This window comes from Mandrillus leucophaeus, unplaced genomic scaffold, assembly GCF_000951045.1.
Source record: "Mandrillus leucophaeus isolate KB7577 unplaced genomic scaffold, Mleu.le_1.0 Scaffold441, whole genome shotgun sequence".
Lineage (NCBI taxonomy): Eukaryota > Metazoa > Chordata > Mammalia > Primates > Cercopithecidae > Mandrillus > Mandrillus leucophaeus.
This window is the reverse complement of record NW_012104710.1, coordinates 130,593-150,844: the sequence shown is the minus strand read 5'-3', so window position 1 is coordinate 150,844 and position 20,252 is coordinate 130,593. Positions and strand designations below refer to the sequence as shown.

Below are 20,252 nucleotides of genomic sequence, written 5' to 3'. Positions count from 1 at the left end.
AAATAAATAAATAACTGGGCGTAGTGGCTGTCGCCTGTAGTCCCAGCTACTCAGGAGGCTGAGGCAGGAGAATGGCATGAACCTGGGAGACGGAGCTTGCAGTGAGCCAAGATTATGCCGCTACATTCCAGCCTGGGCAACAGGGCGAGACTTCATCTCAGGAAAAAGAAAAAGGAGTAGCCTCTCAGCTGTACTTTCTGTTGGTTTATTGGGTTTGAGTTTTATTTATTTATTTACTTTTAGCAGGTCTTACTTTGTGCATTCATGGTTTAGAGTTAGCCAAGGATGTGGGGGGAGTTTGCACACAGATTTTGGGGCTTCGTCTTCTGGATTCCTTTCTTTGATTTTTTTATTCCTCACTGGCTGGCTGTGCTGGCAGCTTCAGTCTCTGTCTATTAAGACTGCTGCTTTCTGCTTGAGCTCTATCCTCTGCTTGTGTCCATTCCTGTTTCTGCCTGCTTTTGGTGGATCTTCAGTGTTTTTAAGTACAGCAGTTTTCTTTAATGTATTGTCTAGAGTTATAATTGTTAGTGTCAGGAAGATTAGTCTGATACAAAGTATTATGCCGTATTTAGTACCAGAATTCCTCTAGTCTCTTTTAATTTAGAATAGCTCCTTTTTTTTTTTTTTTTTCCGATCCCTGCTACCTTGACTTTTTGAAGACTCTTGGCCAGTTTTCTTATAAAAGTTTCATAATCAGGATTTGTCTGATTGTTTCCTCATGGTAATATTTATTTAACTTGTTCCTCTATCCCTTGTATTTCCTGTAACCTAGAATTTAGATTAGGAGACTTGATTGGATTTGGGTTAAACCATTTTTCCTTCATAGATCATTCGTATGCTTCCTGTTGATTTATATCACCAAGAACATAATATTTCGTTGTTCCAGTGTTGGTGATGATTAGTTAGATCACTTGATTAAGATGGTGCTCTGCACTGTAAAGATTTGTTCTTATCTTTGTAATTAATAGATAATCTCTGGGGTGGTAATTTGCATCCTCTTCATTTTTCACATCATGTCCAGATATCACTTCCTAAAATTTATTCTAATCAGATGCCAGCACAGAGCAACACTTAACAAGCATTAGCTGCTATTATTATTAAGGTCCCATTTCCCAACCATAAGTCTTTATAGTATCTAGTTTATATATACCATATATACTTTAATCATCCATATCTCATACTGTGTTGTAGTTATAAAGACATGTCTTTCTTTTCTAGATTTTGGGGTACTGAATGCAGATATCACATCTTACAAATCTTTGGGTCTCCCATAGCACTTAACTAGCATTTTGCATATAGTAGGCACTCAGTAATTATTTTTTGTAGGAAGAAAATATTAGCTAAGAATATCCCCAAAGCATTTTTTTCTTTAGACATTTTAAATTTCTCTGTCTTGGCCGGGTGCGGTGGCTTACACCAGTAATCCCAGCACTTTGGGAGGCCGAGGCAGGCGGATCACAAGGTCAGGAGATCAAGACCATCCTGGCTAACACGGTGAAACCCCGTCTCTACTAAAAACACAAAAAATTAGCCGGGCGTGGTGGCAGGCGCCTGTAGTCCCAGCTACTCGGGAGGCTGAAGCAGAAGAATGTCGTGAACCCGGGAGTTGGAGCTTACATTGCGCCACTGCACTCCAGCCTGGGTGACAGAGCAAGATTTCTTCTAAAAAAAAAAAAAAAAAAAAAAATTTCTCTGTCTTGAGTACTGGTTAAATTTAATGTCAATTACATTTTCTTTTGTAGGTAAATGAGAAAACGGGACAGATTATACAGTATGATAAATTTTATATACATGAAGTACAAGAATTGATAGACATAAGGAATGATTATATCAACTGGGTCCAACAGCAGGCCTATGGAATGGTAGGTTTTCTGTGCAATTTGTGATTTCATTTTTATGTATCATTTTTATGTATATGTATCTAATAAAAAAAAAGAAACAATTACTTGGTTTTGAAATGAGAAAGTTTTTTCAGAACTTTTATCCAGAACTTACTTTTTAAATAAAAAAACATTGCAAAAGGAGTGCTATATATTATACAGTATTTATATACAAACATTCTACTCTTTTACCAAAGCCAAACCAAAGAGATGGATTATACTTAAAAAAGAGAAAAACTGCAAATGTGAAATGGATTTTTAACTCATTTATTTTCCATGAGATTGCCTCTTATTTCTCCAATGTTGAAAATACTGGCATTCTTCATACTGGAACTCCTAAGAATGCATTATTGTTATGAAATTGGTGCTTCAAGACTACCAAAAGAGGGCTGGGTGCGGTGGCTCATGCCTGTAATCTTAGCACTTTAGGAGCCCGAGACAAGTGGATTGCCTGAGCTCAAAATTTCAAGACCAGCCTGGGTAACATGACAAAACGCCATCTCTACTAAAAGTACAAAAAATTAGCCATGTGTGGTGTTACATGCCTGTAATCCCAACTACTCAGAAGGCTGAGGCATGAGAATCACTTGAACCTGGGAGGTGGGGGTTGCAGTGAGCCGATTATGTGTTTACTTTTATTTCAGATTTTTTATATAAATGTGGGTGCACACATCTTTTTATGTGGCCAAGTCTTTAATAACTACACACTTACTATCCCATTAAAATAGTACCATGGTCTTACATAAAACTTGAATTAGGCACATAAAATTTTAATGCAGAAATGGGTAAGCAGCTGGATACAAAATATTTAGGTTTACCATTCTTATTTGCTAGCCATTTTTGTATACTCGAGGCCCACTTTTCTGCACACAGGTAATTTAATATGTATGCAGCAGTTATATAATAGAAGGATGAGTAGCCTTTCATTGCTTGCTAGGCACCAGCTTGTAAGCTTCTTGTGGATGGGTATGTCAGTCAACCAGCACCTGTGACAGTGTTTAGAATATGTCTAGTAAGCACTAAAAAAGTATAGTAGTTTTTGAATGGCAATCTGGCTACTGCATGCTGTTTTTAGGATACTCCCACCTCCCAGAATCAGGTTGCTTCTAGACATTTTTTCCTTAGTGCAGTTGGGTCTGTACTGGGAGAGACTCATTGACTCTTCTCCTGAGTCACCTTGAGGCTGGGTCAGGTTTATAGACATTCTGTAGATTTAGGTGTACTCACTTGCTTATTCAACAAACAATGAGAATCTGTTATATAACAGGCACTGATTTAGGTATTGGAAATACAGTGCTGAACCAGGCAGAGCCTTGTTTCTCCTGGAATTCGTAATCTAGTGGGCAAGATTAGCAATAGTCAAACAAGGCAAAAAATACCAGCTAATAATATGTACTTTTAAAATGAGGGGACTTAGTAAAGATAGGTTTCAGAAAAGACTTGTCTAATGAAGTATGAGTGTTAATCTGAATGACAAGGAGCAGCCCTTTAAGATCAGGGCAGAGAGAATTTCAAGAACAATGAACATTTGTTCTTTTCACTTTGTGAACATAGTTCACAAAGCTATATTTTAGTAGATTAGGGGAGATGAAATGATGAGTTTGACTAGAATGATGGTTGTTTAGATGGAAGAAGGAAATGGACTTGGAATACGTCTTTGAGATAAAAGGGAATCTTGGCGACAAAAGGAAAATAAAAATCACTGATGGATTGGATATGAAGTGAGGAAAGGACCTTAGGTGAAAACAAGCTTGACATGATTGAAAGATAGAAAAAAGCCAGCATGGGGATGGGTGTGGTGGTTCACGCCTGTAATCCCAGCACTTTGGGAGACCAAGGTAGGCAGATCACAAGGTCAGGAGTTGGAGACCAGCTTGGCCAACATAGTGAAATCCCGTCTCTACTAAAAATATACAAAATTAGCCGGGCATGGTGATGGGCGCCTGTAATCCCACTACTCAGGAGGCTGAGGCAGGAGAATAGCTTGAACCCAGGAGACGGAGGTTGCAGTGAGCCTAGATCGTGCCATTGCACTCCAGCATGGGCGACACTGCGAGACTCCATTTCAAAAAAAAAAAGAAAAGAAAAAGAAAGAAAGGAAAAGAAAAGAAAAGAGCCAGCATGGCTTATGGGAGTGAGGAGGGAACAGAGAAATGGGCAGGGGCCAAATCATAGACAGTTTAGTAAACTAGGATTAGGAATTTGGATTTTATCTAAAGTGTTACAATAAACGGTGGAAACTTAATCTGATCTTTTTGAATAATCACTTTGTTGGCTTTGTAGGGAACGGGACAGACATGAAAGATGGAGATCCATGAGAAAGCTATGTTTTAGTAGATTAGGGGAGAGGAAATGATGAGTTTGACTAGGATGATGGCTGTTTAGATGGAAGAAGGAAATGGACTTGGAATACATCTTGGAGATAAAAGGAAATCTTGGTAACAAAAGGAAAATAAAAATCACTGATGAATTGGATATGAAGTGAGGAAAGGAGAGAAATCCACAAAGATTAAAAAGCAGGTGTGGTAGGGGGAAAACTAGGAGAGTCTTGGAAACCATAATTTAAAATTGAAAGAGAGAATGTTGAATGCTCCAGAGAAGGAGGATGAAACCATAGTATTGACAGTGAATTTGGTTACATGAAGGTAATTGGTAACCTTGATAATACCATTCTAGGGTTGGGATGTTGTAAAGAGAAATTTAGAGGTAAGGAAGTAGTAACAACCATTGGCAATACTTTGAAGAAGTTCTGCATTGAAGAGGAGAAAAAAAAAAATGGAGTGGTAGCTGGAATCAAGGGATAATTTTTTAAGAAAGAAAATAATTGACCTCAGCGGAGTTTTGAATAAATATTTCCTTTTTTCTTCATCTCTGACCTAGGTAAAGCTTCTCAAACTCTTCCTTCAGAGAACCTGTGAAGGCAGGAGAAATAACATATCTCTTAAGGATTTAACCTTCCCTCAGCAAGACTTGAACTGAGGCTAATTTTCTGTCTTTAAATGCAAATTTTGCATTATGGGCATAATAGATATTTATTGCAATATAAAAGAGATTTAATGTATTTGCCATTGAGGAAAATTGGTTCTTCCGGAAATGAACCTTGTTGATACCAAGACTTTGCATATAAACCCTCACACACCAACCAGGGTACCCTAGGTCTTTTAGCAGTGTTTTTGAAAGGATTCAGAACATTTGGAGGGATATGTGGACCCTTTTAAAGAAGAACAATTTCTTAAGAAGCCCAGTGTTCACTTACATATTATATAAATATATACACACATTAAACTAGTACTAAACTCTTGGTGCTCAGTTCTTATAAGAACTCTAAGACCACAACAAATTTATAATTATAAATAACATTACAGTCTGGATGTGGTGGCTCACATCTGTAATCCCAGCACTTTGGGAGGCTGATATGGGTGGATCATCTGAGGTCAGAAGTTCTAGACCAGCCTGGCCAATATGGCAAAACCCCATCTCTACTAAAAATACAAAAATTAGCCAAGCGTGGTGGCGGGCACCTGTAATCCCAGCTACTTGGGAGGCTGAGGCAGGAGAATGACTTGAACTCAGGAGGCAGAGGTTGCAGTGAGCTGAGATCGCGCCATTGCACTTCAGCCTGGGCGACAGAGTGAGACTCCATCTCAAAAAATAAATAATAAATAACATTACAAATTGGAAAATTTATTATGGAGGATGTTGTGATGATTAAGAATTCTAGCTCACAACATAAATATGTATGATGAGAAAGCAGAGTAACTTTTATGAAAAAGTGCCTGGGTTCAGATCCCACCTCAGCATATATTCAGTTCTGTCCTTGGGAAAATTACTTAATTTCTCTGAGATTTCATTTTGTTTTCTGTAAATTAGAGTATTAGTACCTACCTTAAAAAATTTTGAGAAGATTAATTTATATGATCCCTCCGAAGGACTTAGAGTAATTTCTGGCACATAGTTAAGTCTTTATAAAATGGTGATTGTTATTGCTGGCTACCTTGACACAGGCTACAAATTTGGCAGTAGCATTTATTCTGACGTGTCTAATAACTCTGTTCTCTTGCTGCCTTTCTCTGTGTGCACTACAATGAAACATTTTCTAAGAGTACTTTCTAGGTACTATTCTCAGTTTCCTTATCCTCCTTTAACTTTGCTTTTAAATTGTTTGTAAAAATACCTTATTGGTTACTACCAAACTCTTTGCCATTTTTTCTTCCCTTTCTGATACTTTTAATTATCTTTATCTGGTTTTTCCTTTGGTGCTTCTCTCTCTTAGAAAAATGATTTTACCTAATGTCTAATCATCTCTTTTTCTCAAGTTTTGCATGGCCTATTATTTTTCATATTCTTGCCAGTTCACGTCTTTCTCTTCCAATTTTTAGTGTAACCAGATTATATTCTGCTTAGTGTGGGTTAGTCGCACTATAAATTCTAACATTATCTTATTGACTTCCCCAATGTATAATGATATGCATAGCATCTATATCTACTTACATGTAGTAATAAAAAAGATAATGCATAAATACTAATATTTCATTATTTAGCTAAGGAGGAAATCCATCTCCCATACTATAAACTCCCTTGGTATATAGTATAGTTATCAAGCAGGCCATAGATGAATATTTATAGGCTTTTTTTTCTTATTTAAACTTTCTTACTTAGTAATAGCACTTTTTAAATGTCCTACAAGAGGAATATTGGTGATGTGAAGGCTGTGCATGTGTGAGGATAGGGATATATTGGAAGTCTCTGCACCTTCCTTTCAATTTTGCTGTGAACCTAAAGCTGCTTTAAAATAATAAAGTTCTTTTTTCAAAAAAAGTCTCACAAGGTATACTATAAAAGGATTTTGGTTGTTCCTTTTATATTGCCTTCTAGCTAAACTGAGTGTAATCTAAAAGGCTTTTTTGCAGAACAGTCTGTAAAGACTTTCATCTTGTTTACACTGTCAATAGGAGCACTTACGTAGTAATAACTTGGTACTCTGAATTTTTTGAAAGAAATTCTTGTCAATGATATTCTTCCTCTGAATAGGATTTGCATAGAGTGATGTTTTGCTTATGCTTACACACTGCTTTGGCTTTACTTAGCACAATATAGTGAGAGAACCCAAAGTCTTTGCTATTTGCTAATATCTTAAATCCTCCAATAATACCCCTGGTGACATGTGGGAACTTAGTCAACTACAGAGTTAAAGAGAACAGTCCACACAAGACTGCCTTCACTTCTGATACCAATTGTGAGTTTGGGGAGGGTCCCCCAAACTATCCTTAGGTTTGATAATTTGCTACAAGACCTCCCAGAACTCATTGAAAATTGTTACACTGATGATTAGAGTTTATTACAGAGAAAGGATAGTGGGTTAAAATCAGCCAAGGGTCCTTTTGACTCTCTGAGCAGCATCATGACATTTGGCAAGAACAAGCACCTTATGAAAGATGACAAATAGTCAGCCAAGGAGTGGTTGATCTACTTTCTAAAAAAGATTGGTATGGTATGAAAGCACATGCTATGTTTAGTGTAAGAAATATTGGAGAGAAATACTAGTCACCAGGACTCAAGGAACCAAAATTATATCTGATGGCCTCAAGGGTTGTGTATATTTGAAGTGAACCTTTCTGATCTGCAAATGATGAAATTGCATTTTAAAAATCCAAGCTGACTACTGAGGATGTTGAGGCGCTAAACTACCTAACTTCCGTAGCATGGATATTACCTGTGACAGAATGAGTTGCATGGCCAAAAACTGGTAGATCATGAAAGAAGCTCATGTTAATGTCAAGACCACTGATGGTCATTTGCTTCGTCTGTTCTGTGTTGGTTTTACTAAGCAACGCAACAGTCAGATACAGAAGACCTCTTACTCTCAGCACCAACAGGTCCGCCAAATCCAGAAGAAGGTGATGAAAATCATGATCCAAGAGGTTCAGACAAGTGACTTGAAAGAAGTGGTCAATAAATTGATTCCTGACAACATTGGAAAAGATAAAGAAAAGGCTTGCCAGTCTATTTATCCTCTCCATGCTTGTCCTTGTTAGATAAGTAAAAATGCTGAAGATGCCCAAGTTTGAATTGGGAAAACCAGGGAACTTCATGGTGATGGTAGTAGTTCTAGAAAGGCTACTGGGGATGTGACAGGTGCTAAAGTTATATGAGCTGATGGATGTGGACCACAAATACAAGAATCTGTTTAAAATTCAGGCTTTTGGCTGGGCACGGTGGCTCACGCCTGTAATCTCAGCACTTTGGGAGGCTGAGGCGGGCGGATCACGAGGTAAGGAGTTCAAAACCAGCCTAACCAACATGGAGAAACCCCTCTCTACTAAAAATATAAAATTAACCAGGCCTGGTGGCACATGCCTATAATCCCAGCTACTCCGGAGGCTGAGGCAGGGGAATCGCTTGAACCCTGGAGGCAGAGGTTGTGGTGAGACGAGATGGCACCATTGCACTCCAGCCTGGGCAACAAGAGCCAAATTCCGTCTCAAAAAAAAAAAGAGAGAGAAAAAAATTTAGGCTTTTAATAGTGACAAATGAAAAGTTCCATCTGTGAAAAAAATCAGCCAAAATCTGCACATAGGGGAGAGTCTGGGAAAGATAATCAGAGGCAGAGTTTCTGTTGTCCTTTCCTTGTAGAGTCATGAGTGAATTACTTTCCTGGCATAGATGTGTGGTACAGAGTATTTCCAGCCAAGGAAGCTCACCAGAAACCTGGTGTCCAGAGTTTTTAATGGGGTTCAGTCATATCCTGCTCATGTAGGGACTTCTAGTTCCCAGCTCCTCTGGAGGCAGAACTGACAGCACATGGCCCAAGCCCCTATCACAAGTCACATTGTCCGGTGGCTAAAGCCCCAGGCAAACAAAGACACTCCTATCAGGCTTGATATTCCACAGGTCTATAGGTCGCCTCCTAGTAACCTAGGGCAATGCTCTCTTCTGGGGTCAGATTAATTCCTCATAACACAAAGTACCATCCACACATTTAATAACATAGTTCTGAATATTCTGGTGCTTTACACGAGTCTGTGCTCTGAGCATATATGGAAGCTTTCTACAAGAAAATGTACATTTCTGTTCAATAAAGTGGTAAGCTTTCATTGTAATTTCCACTATTACTTCCTTAATAAATATATCTTTCTCTCTTTATTTATTTTTGCTTACCAACCCTTTTGCCCTGTCCTGTACTTTCTACTTTAAATTAATTCAGTTTTAAAGAATGTTTAATGTAAGATACCTTATGTTTTACTGTTTTTTTTCCATCCAATAGAAACAATTTATGGCTTATTTTTTCTCACTTTGTGTCCATATAGCATTTTAATCTACTAAACGCTGTCAAACATTTTGCTGAGATTTTAGAAGTCTTAAAGTCTGAGGAATGTTTTTTCTATTTTTTAAGTAGAAAAACTGAGCCATAAAATTATTTTTTTAAGACCAATCCAGGCATAGGATTCGTTTTCTTGTTCTGCCTAAATTCTGCAAATGGGGGTGTTTAATTGCTGAAAACAAATTTCATTATGTTCAAGCTCAATAATTTTATGATCACAAGGTACCTGAAACAAAGATCTTACATTTATAGATAAATATATATAAGATGCATGTGTAGGGGGTGTATTTTATTGTAGATGTATTTTCTACCTCATTACTTCAATATTCTGCTGTAGCAAAATATATGAAATGCTACCTTGAATAGAAATAGTTAAATTTGGACACTAACATTGCTCTTTCCTCGTTATTGTTATATTCTGCACTGCTGTCTTAGGATGTCAACCATGGATTAACTGAGGTAAGTTTGGTGTAATAAAGCTCATGTTCAGAGTAAGATATACTCCATTTTCTCCTAAGTAATAGGAGAGCCAAAGATACCTTTTTTGTTGTGTTTTAAAAATGTAAATAAATATATATGTATCATTTTTAAAAACTGAGTCTGTAGAGATTAACTTGTATAACATTTTAGAAGTTTTCTGAAGAAAATGAAATTCTGTTAACATTCCACCTATATAATGCCTCAACAATATTTGCTTCAGATCTATCCTCCTCAGGTCTTCCAGTATAAAATGTAATGTGTCCTCAGAATATAAAAAAGCAAACTTTTATTTTAAAATTTAGCAAATGCCTACCTAATGTGGCTGAAAACATTTTATAGTAGAGAAGTAAAACAAATATCATTTTTAAAATTGATTAGTTGATACTCAGAATGGTCACAAAGTTAAACTTTTTGTATGATTATCTTTCTCACTTCTAATATATAAAGTTCTAGCACTTTCGTTTAAGTAATCAACAACCCTAGACTACCCTTTTAACACTTGGGAACATTATAAAACTTTCTTTTTCTGTTATAGATGTTAGGTTTTGCTTTGATTTGCTTTTTGTTCATTGTTATGTTTTTTCCAGCACTTGAACCAATGAAGCATTTTGAATTAGCCTTAAATTATAGCTCTAATATTGTTTGCTTCCTCATTGTCAAGTATAATTAGCACATAAAAATTTGAAAACAGAGTTTTGAAGCCAAAGGGTACTTTAGAGATATCTAAATCTTTTTGAATTTCGAAGAAGTAAAATTGGTATTTATGATCATTAGCTAGGCAGTGCCACAAATATAGGATGGAGGTAAACCTTGTCACATGAAAAATACTGAAGAGTGAATGTTTAGAATGGAATAAGATACAATTTAGGGAGAGCGTGATTAGGACTTCAAATATTTAAACTACGTACACTTCCAGCAGGGGCAAAACAAAGACTAAATGATGCACAGTGAAACATAGAAATGCAGATTCAGGCTGGGCGCAGTGGCTCACGCCTGTAATCCCAGCACTTTGGGAGGCCGAGGCTGGCAGATCATGAGGTCAGGAGTTCAAGACTAGCCTGGCCAACCTAGTGAAACCTCATCTCAACAGTGGGCGCCTGTAATCCCAGCTACTCGGGAGGCTGAGGCAGGAGAATCACTTGAACCCAGGAGGCAAAGGTTGCAGTGAGCCTAGATTGCGCCATTGCACTCCAGCCTGGGCGACAGTGCGAGACTGTGTCTGGAAAAAAAAAGAAAGAAAAAGAAATGCAGATTCAGACTATAAAGAACTATCTAATCACTATGGAGTGGATTGTTTTATGGTGTATTAATTCTTCATTAGAAGTCTTATAGCAGAGGCTCTGAGTCAGGGCAGGCACAAAGATATTGTCTTATTGGGTAGATGGTGGAAGTAGGTCCTCCGCCAACTACAAGAATATGTGACTGGCAATTCATAACTCGTTATATTTTACTGTACTGTTAAAATACTTAGCAATCAATACATTACCTACTAAGATAAGTAATTGTCTATGAAGTGTTTAATGTCTTATAATGGTAATAATAGATCAGTTTTCCTAACTTTAAAGGCTAACAGAATAGTAATACTAAATGGTAATTTTTTGCATATTAAGTAAGTGAACAGATGTTGGACTCATAATAATTTTGACATCCTAATGACATTATACTCAATAAATATCTGTTAAGTGAAGGAATAGACAGATTACTTATTAGCCTCAGTTGCTGCAGTTGCCCTAACATGTAAGAATTGGCTACAGTATTTAACATAGAAGCCCCAATTTTAGAACAAATTTGCAGCCTCATTCACTGAGATTTGCAATTAACATATGCTAAGCAAAAGATACTTGCAGTATGTGATTGTATAGATTCTCAAGTATACAGTTGCCCCCTAAAATTGGGAATTGGGTTTATTCCAATGCCTCATTTAATTTTTAATAATTCTGTAAGCAGCATGTTTTATTTGTAATTCCAGAACCACGAGTGAATAAACAAAGAATGTAGTCCACTTTATAAGAAATGACAGCATCCACAATAAGTATATCACAAATCAACTTGTACTAATAAGTTAATTTTTTATTTCCAGTTGGCAGATATCCCTGTTACAATCTGTACATATCCATTTGTATTTGATGCCCAAGCAAAAACTACTCTGTTACAGACCGATGCAGTCTTACAGATGCAGGTAAAATATTGTATACTACTAATCTAATTTGAGAGGGTTTTTTTTAAAATTGTTTCTTTGATGTTTTTGGACAGTAAATATTTGAAATTTTCCTAGGATCAGTAATGAAGGTACCCAAAGTACTTTGGGTAGCTATCAAGAAGATTGCTGCAAATATTCAGTCTTTATAAACCATTTTACTAGTTTACTTGATAAGATATTGGTTTGTTTCAAAATCTTGTTTCATTATGTGTCCCGTTTTTATATGCTTAGTAAGAGATGGAAGTCACTAGAGGTGAGAGATGTTAAAAGTAGGAAACATTTGATCTCTTGTTAGGAAGAGGATGTGAAATTTCCTTGAAGAAAGTTTTAATAATAAGGTATTAAACATTTTCCTGGGGTTGGTCACCGTTATCTCCTATTCCTCTTTCTTTTCCCCTTCCTATCACCCTTTCCCATCCATTTTATGTTGAACATTCTTTCATTTACAGAGAGGATTTTAAAAACTACTTCATATTATGACTTTAAAGGGTTACAGTAAGTTTGCTTTATCATTTGATCCTGTAAATAAAAAAGATTTTGAGCTGCTTCCTCTGGTATAGAATATCTGACTATACCAACTAAGGATTAAGGAAAGGATTAAAAGAAAGCTTGAATGTTTAATAGTCTAAAAATATTTTTAAAAATTAGAAACCTTCAAATCTTGGTAACCATTTTTATTCTGTTCAAATAAATGCATTTGGTATTCTAAATATTTTTGTAGTATTCTATACTAACAGCTAGTAAACCAGTTTTTTGGAAGTCTTTGTTAAAACAGTAAGTTAATAACTTGGTGATTTTACCATGGGATATTCCATTTTAGAACAAGAACTCAGGGAGAATCATAATAAAAGAACAAAAGTTTTAAATGGTAAAAATCAAATCCTTGGTTCATGAGCACATACCATGATCACTCAGTTAAGTGAATTTGTGTAATACTTCCTTAGCCAGAGCATTCCTTATTCTCTTTGTTTTATATTTTTTATTTTTGAGACAGAGTTTTGGTCTTGTCGCCCAGGCTGTAGTGCAGTAGCACAGTCTCAGCTCACTGGAACCCCTGCCTCCCGGGTTCAAGAGATGCTCCTGCCTCAGCCTTCTGAGTAGCTGGGATTACAGGTGCCTGCTACCATGCGCTGCTAATTTTGTATTTTTAGTAGAGACAGCGTTTCACCGTGTTGGGCAGGCTGGTCTCGAACTCCTGACCTCAGGTAATCTGCCCTCACTGGCCTCCCAAAGCGCTGGGATTACAGGCGTGAACCACCTCGCCCAGCCTGTTCCTTATACTCTTTAAAGGTTTGTTTTTTTCTCCTCACTCTTTACCCTCCAGTGAATGTTTTTTAGAAAAACTAGGGCTCAGATTTATCAGTGTTACTATAGTTCTGTACTGGCTTACTTTAATGGTGTTATGAGTTACACATTATACATTCATATAAAAGCATTCAAAAGGGTGCTCTTTATGCTCAGTTTATTAAGTTTTTATGCTGTACTGGATACTGCGTTAGGTGCTGTGTTAATTCAGTAGCACAGGAATTATAGAATACCTGTAACTAATAGGTAGAGGTTAGCTTGTTTCAGTCACAGTAGCTTTATTGTAGCATTGCTGTTAAAATGTTAATCTTTTGTTTTCCAGATGGCTATTGATCAGGCCCACAGGCAGAACGTCTCCTCTCTTTTTCTCCCAGTGATTGAATCTGTGAATCCCTGCCTAATTCTAGTGGTGCGTAGAGAAAATATTGTAGGAGATGCAATGGAAGTCCTTAGGAAAACAAAGAACATAGATTACAAGAAGCCACTCAAGGTAATTTGACATTTTGTTGTATAATTGGGACTTTTATTCAGAAGCTATGTTTAAAATTTTCCTATTTGTTTTTAGTGAATCTTTGAAACTTAATAAATAAAATTATGTGTATTTTAAACTATTAATTGTAGAGTATTAGTAATAAATAGCGTGTTCTAGGATCTCCAGAATGTACTTTCATTTCTTTACAGTCTATTCGGTGTTTGCATTGTGCTATTTTAGGTTATATTTGTTGGAGAAGATGCTGTGGATGCAGGAGGGGTGCGCAAAGAATTTTTCTTGCTCATCATGAGGGAATTATTGGATCCTAAGTATGGCATGTTTAGGTATTATGAAGATTCCAGGCTCATTTGGTTTTCTGATAAGGTAAAATGTCCAACCATCTAAATTACTTCTGTGTATATACCCATGTATTTATACCTGTATGTATCAAGTTAATTCATATCAAATAAGGAATTACTACTGGATTCCTAACATATAAGATCTCCTTTATTACAATTTGAAAAATTATAAACTTTGGACTTGGAGTTGTCAAAACACATTTGATGCTTACCACACATTTTAAATTAACAAAATAAATTAAGAGATGGGCAGCCAGAAAATAATGCTGACTATACCTTCTGCTGATTTCAATTTGAGAATTGAATAATAATCACAAGATTAACTTTTCTTTTGGGAAAAATTAATTTATCATTAGGGATCATTGATTTCTCTACCTTATCGTTTAGAGCAGGTCAGCAGACTATAGCCCATTAGTCTCAAAAAAAAAAAAAAAAAGGACACCCCACTCTTTCAAGGCTACTTTCACGCTACAACAGCAGAGGCAGAGTTGAAGTAATTACAACAGTGACCCTATATCCAAGAAACCCCAAAATATTTGCCATCTGGTTCTTTGTAGAAAGTTTGCTGACCCCATTTAGTGGATCATACGTGAAAAGGATGAATCAGTTTAGTAGAACTCCTGACTTGAAAGAAATTTAAATAGAATAGCTATTGGTTATAAAAACCTCAATGTAATATTTAATCATTCTGCCTGGAGGTTGGCTGTCTTGTGTGATGTTAGCAGTCATTGGTGCTTAGTGCCTAGACTCATTAATTCATCAGGGGTTGCAAAATAGTGTGCTACTCTAATATTTCTTTTTCATTTATTAGCTTGGATACTTCTGTATAGAGAAATTTCCTCACATTTTTTGATTCCTTAGTAGTGCAATTCATAGGAAAGGATTCTATTTGGTTGCCAGTTTTTCAAAAGAATGAATTGGTTCATTAGCATGGTCCACTGGTAATAATTCATTTTTTTTTGTTCTGCTTTCAAGTATCATTGTGTATTCATAGGTTTAAACATACTTGATGTTTTTCAATCCACTGCAGTTATTGTCTTTATTGATGCTCATATTGTCCCATCTTTGTTGAAGGAGAGCTCTTAAGGTTGGTGCCCAAGTCCTTTAGAAACAACCTATATGCTTTGGTACCTTCCTTGCTACATTGTGTACTTACTATGACAGAATGTTCCAGACTTATCTTACACATTTACTGCCTAACAATACCAACATTACCACCAGTATTATGACTACTAAAATTTTTTAAATTGTTTTTTCAGTTCTTTTTGTCCAAAGGGTATACCCTAATATAGATAGACAGCCAGATAATATAGTTTTGATATCATTTAAAATTGTTACACTCTATTGTTGTACCACCAAGGGAATACTCATTTACGCTAACTTGTTTTTAGGGATTGCTTGTTCAAATTCAGTTTAGTTTTACAATAATATAAAATATCTATGTAGTTCCAAATTCAAATCTACAAAATAAGATGTGTTAAAAGAAGTCAAGCTCCACCTTGTTCTCCCCCTTCTCCTATGGGTGATCTTTTGAAAATGTATGAGCTATTCTCCTTTAAAATATATATATATGTAGATAGCAATAGATTACATACCAAAGTAATTTTCCTGGTTTTTACCCTATGTAAGCTGTTACCACTGGAGAAAACTGAGTGAAGGGTATATGGGAGGTCTTTGTATTATTTGTGTAATTTATGAGTCTTTAAGATATTTTAAAATAAGTATTTTTTGACCAGGCACAGTGGCTCACACCTCTAATCCCAGCTGTTTGGGAGGCCAAGGTGGAGGTCAGGAGTTCAAGACCAGCCTGGCCAACATGATGAAACCCCGTCTACTAAAAATACAAAAATTAGCTGGGCGTGGTGGTGCACGCCTGTAATCCCAGCTACTCAGAAAGCTGAGGTAGGAGAATCACTTGAACCCAGTAGGCAGAGGTTGCAGTGAGCCAAGATCGCACCACTGCATTCCAGCCTGGTGACAAAGCAAGACTCTCTTTAGTCACATTTAACTGTTTGGATAGAGGTAAGGACAAGACCAACAGTTGATTTTAATCACGTTTTGGTTTTAGCAAGTGAGTGTAACACAGAAGGGAGTAAAAGGCAAGGGAGTTATTATAGTGAGGGATTATGGAATTTCAGCTTTGTGTGGGCTTGATTTGGACAAATAAATTGTGATGGTGGAATTGTATTGAGGGGCTGAGATAGGAAGTCAGAGGTGATGGTTAGTTATGGAATGCTTGAAATTGAGATTTGGAGGGTTGTAGTTGAATGTAAGATATAACCATGGGTGTGGTCATTGAGATGTGGTGGAGAACAAGATTGTTGGAAACAGACAGGTTCAGAAACTGAGAGGCTAGTGTGTTGTATGCATTTTTTTTTTGTCTGGATATTGAAGTTGCCAAAAACAATGGTAGAAATAGTGGTAGAGCAAGAAAGCATAAGATAGTGCCAAAGTTTGTGAATGAAGGAATTGTAGAAGGTTTTTTATACAACTGCCCAAGGAACAGTTGCAGGGAATATAGTCAGTTGGCCTGTGTTTCAGAGGAGTTGGAAATTTTAGGATGGCAAATGGAAGGAAGTCTAGAAACACCGAAGAGCAAGGAGACCTACCTTAGCTCTAGAAGCAATCGTATAAAGGACTGAAGAGAAAAGTGACACCATTTGTGAGAGCTGCAGAGGAAATGGTGTCCTCAGGAGATAGTCTTGTTTACTTAGACAAAAAGGGGAAAAAAATTGTAGTTTAGGATATAAGCAGTTTTCTAAATGGTAGATTGTGAGTTCCAGAACAGTGAAAGGGTTTGCTGGAGAAAGGACAGTCATAAAATTGTGTCAGACTTGAGGTCATCTCACAGTGCCATATGGTTGTGGGTTTAGGGATAACCTATGAGTTTCGAGGCTTTGTATTTGGTCAGTAAACAGTCATATAAGACATGATGGAGTTAGTCCTACTGGCCTCTGAGGTAAGTGGACAATCTGCTCAAATCCTAGCCTCCTTCCTGGTGCTAGTCTCTATAAATAGGGAAGTTTGTAGTGGTGTAGCAGGTAGAATTTGAGAGGGCATATGAGGTTGGGGGCTGTCCTGCCAGAAACAGAGTTCTGTCTGCCCTGTAGTCAGTTTTGCAAAGAGATAATGTTTTGAGACCAAGGGAGGGGCAGTTGTAATAAGCTTTATCATGAATCTCTTTGGTACCATTCAAGTTATATCTCAGCTTGGCTGGTGAGAGCCCCTTAGAGCTGGTTCTACTCTTTGGTGTACTTCTGACATATCTCCATTATTCTTCAAACATTTCCTTTCATTTGGTACAGTAAACATTCCAGGTTTATCTTGTGTTTTCTCCACCCCAGCCCTGGCATTAGCCATTTTTCATAAGAGCCCTGTCTTCTTTAAGTGGAAAATGGTATTTAGAAATCAAGCTTTGGGTGCTAAGTGTAGTACTTCTTGCTTCCAGGGAGTCAGTAGTTCTACTGGGTTCTTTCAGCTGATAGAACTAGGATCTGTATGTGTGTATACACACATGCATCCATAGACTTACCTATATTTAGAGCTGTATATATGTTGAAGACCATGGAATCAAACTGATACTTCTAATTCTATCCAAACACCAAAGAATTTATTCTAGCCTTCTCCCTTTCCATATTATGTATACAACTTTCATCATCAATGAGAAACTTTACTGCCATCATCTTTAGGGTATTTACTTAAATCTCCCCTGTAAATCTCCCAGGCATGGTGGCTCACGCCTATAATCCCAGCACTTTGGGAGGCTGAGGCAGGTGGATCACCTGAGGTCAGGAGTTCAAGACCAGCCTGGTCAACATGGTGAAACCCTGTTTCTACTAAAAATACAAAAATTAGCAGGGCATGGTGGCACATGCCTGTAGTCCAAGCTACTCAGGAGGCTGAGGCAGGAGAATCACTTGAACCTGAGTGGCGGAGGTTGCAGTGAGCCGAGATCGCGCCACTGTACTCCAGCCTGGGGACAGAGTGAGACTGTGTCTTAAAAAAAAAGAAACCTCCCCTGTATGTATCCATGGAATCTTCAGGCTGCACTGGTCAAAAGCTCAACCTCAGACATACTGGACCACCCTCTCCGAGAAGGTATAATAGTAGGATGTTACCTGTGGATTTTTCCCAAATTCCCTTTATGATGTTAAGGAAATTCCCTTCTGTCCCTAGTTTGTTCAGCATTTTTATCATAAAAGAATATTGGAGATACTCTTTTGTGTAATGCTTTTCCTTTTTTTTTCTTTTTTTTTTTTCTGTGATTTTTGTTTTTTGTTTTTTTTTGAGATAGAGTCTTGCTCTATCCTCTAGACTGGAGTGCAGTGGCAAAATCTCAGCTCACTGCAAACTCCGCCTCCCAGGTACAAGTGATTCTCCTGCCTCAGCCTCCCAAGTAGCTGGGATTACAGGCACGCACCACCACACCTGGCTAGTTTTTTATATATTTGGTAGAGATGAGGTTTCACCATGTTGGCCAGGCTGGTCTCAAACTCCTGACCTCAAGTGATCCACCCGCTTCAGCCACCCAAAGTGCTGGCGTGAGCCACTGCGCCCAGTTATGTAATGCTTTTTCTAAGTCAGTAGAGATGGCCGTGTAGTTTTCTTGTTTCATTCTGTTAATGTGGTGCATTATGTTGGTTGATTTTCTTATGTTGAATCTCCCTTGCATTCCTGGGGTAAATCCCATTTGGTAATAGTGTATAATCCTTTCAGTAGGCTACTTGATTGAGGTTGCTAATATTTTGTTGACAATTTTCACATCTATAGTCATAAGGGATATTGGTTTGTAGGGTTGGATTTTTGTTTGTTTACTGTTTTTTTGTTTTGGGGTGTGTGTGCAAAGTCTTTTCTGGTATTTTGATAGTGATGACCTCATAGAGTGATTTAGGAAATATTCCCTCTGTTGTGATCTTCTGGAAGAGTTTGAGAATTGGTGTTAATTCTCCTTTAAATGTTTGGTAGAATCTGATCCTTGGCTTTTCTTTGTTGGAAGATTTTTATTTTTTTTGAGACAGAGTCTTACTCTGTCACCCCAGCTGGAGTGCAGTGGCACAATCTCAGCTTACTGTAACCTTTGCCTCCCAGGTTCAAGCGATTCCCCTGCCTCAGCTTCCCAAGTAGCTGGGACTACAGGTGCATGCCCCCACGCTGGGCTAATTTTTTGGTTTTTTTGGTTTTTGTTTTTTTTAAGTAGAGACAGGGTTTCACTGTGTTAGCCAGGATAGTCTTGATCTCCTGACCTTGTGATCCGCCCACCTCGGCCTTCCAAAGTGCTGAAATTACAGGAGTGAGCCACCACACCTGGCCTGGAAGATGTTTTAATTATAGATTTAATCTCTTTAATTTTTATGAGTTTATTCAGATTTTCTAGTGTTTTTTTAGTGTTAGCTGAGTTCAGTTGGCCCTTTGTATCTTTGGGTTTCACTTCTGTGGATTCAACTACCACATATAAAAATAATCGGGGAAAAAAATTGTGTCTGTACTGAACATGTACAGACTTTTTATCATTATTCCTTAAACAATATAGGATGACAACTATTCACATAACATTTACATTGTATTGGTATTATAAGTAGTTTAGAGATTATTTTAAATATACAGGATGATGTATATACATTATATGCAAATACTCTACACCATTTTATATCAGGGACTTGAGTATCCTTGGATTTTGGTATTTGCTGCAGGTCCTGGAACCAATCCTCCATGAATACCAAAGGAAAACTGTAGCTTGTGGGTTTCTAGGAATTTGTCCGTTTCCTCTAGGTTATCTATTTTGTTGGTATACAGTTGCTAATAATATTTTCTTATAATCTTATTTCTGTAAAATATCGTGATGGCCCCACTTTCATTCCTTATTTTAGTCATTTGAATCTTCTTTTTTCCTTGGTCAGTCAGTCTAAAGGTTTGTCACTTCGTTAACCTTTTATTTTTTATTTATTTATTTATTTATTTATTTATTTATTGAGAGGAGTCTTGCTCTGTGGCCCAGGCTGGAGTGCGGTGGCCGGATCTGAGCTCACTGCAAGCTCCACCTCCCGGGTTTATGCCATTCTCCTGCCTCAGCCTCCCGAGTAGCTGGGACTACAGGAGCCCGCTACCTCCCCTGGCTAATTTTTTGTATCTTTTTTTTTTAGTAGAGACAGGGTTTCACCGTGTTAGCCAGGATGGTCTCGATCTCCTGACCTCGTGATCCGCCCGTCTCGGCCTCCCAAAGTGCTGGGATTAC

General features: G+C 37.4%; 1 protein-coding gene and 1 pseudogene across 5 annotated transcripts in view; both read left to right on the top strand.

The window, feature by feature from the left end:
• Positions 1-20,252, top strand: part of HERC4 (HECT and RLD domain containing E3 ubiquitin protein ligase 4) — a 175,586-nt gene that overhangs the window by 126,639 nt on the left and 28,695 nt on the right. For 3 of the 5 annotated variants that reach the window (XM_011994078.1, XM_011994076.1, XM_011994075.1), the window contains 5 exons: positions 1,746-1,865; positions 9,640-9,663; positions 11,765-11,863; positions 13,512-13,679; positions 13,902-14,045. In XM_011994078.1, the coding sequence (XP_011849468.1) occupies positions 1,746-1,865; positions 9,640-9,663; positions 11,765-11,863; positions 13,512-13,679; positions 13,902-14,045 (555 nt within the window). The remainder of the gene's footprint in view (positions 1-1,745; positions 1,866-9,639; positions 9,664-11,764; positions 11,864-13,511; positions 13,680-13,901; positions 14,046-20,252) is intronic. The other 2 variants (XM_011994077.1, XM_011994079.1) reach the window with 1 other exon arrangement.
• LOC105549498 lies at positions 6,981-8,074 on the top strand (annotated as a pseudogene).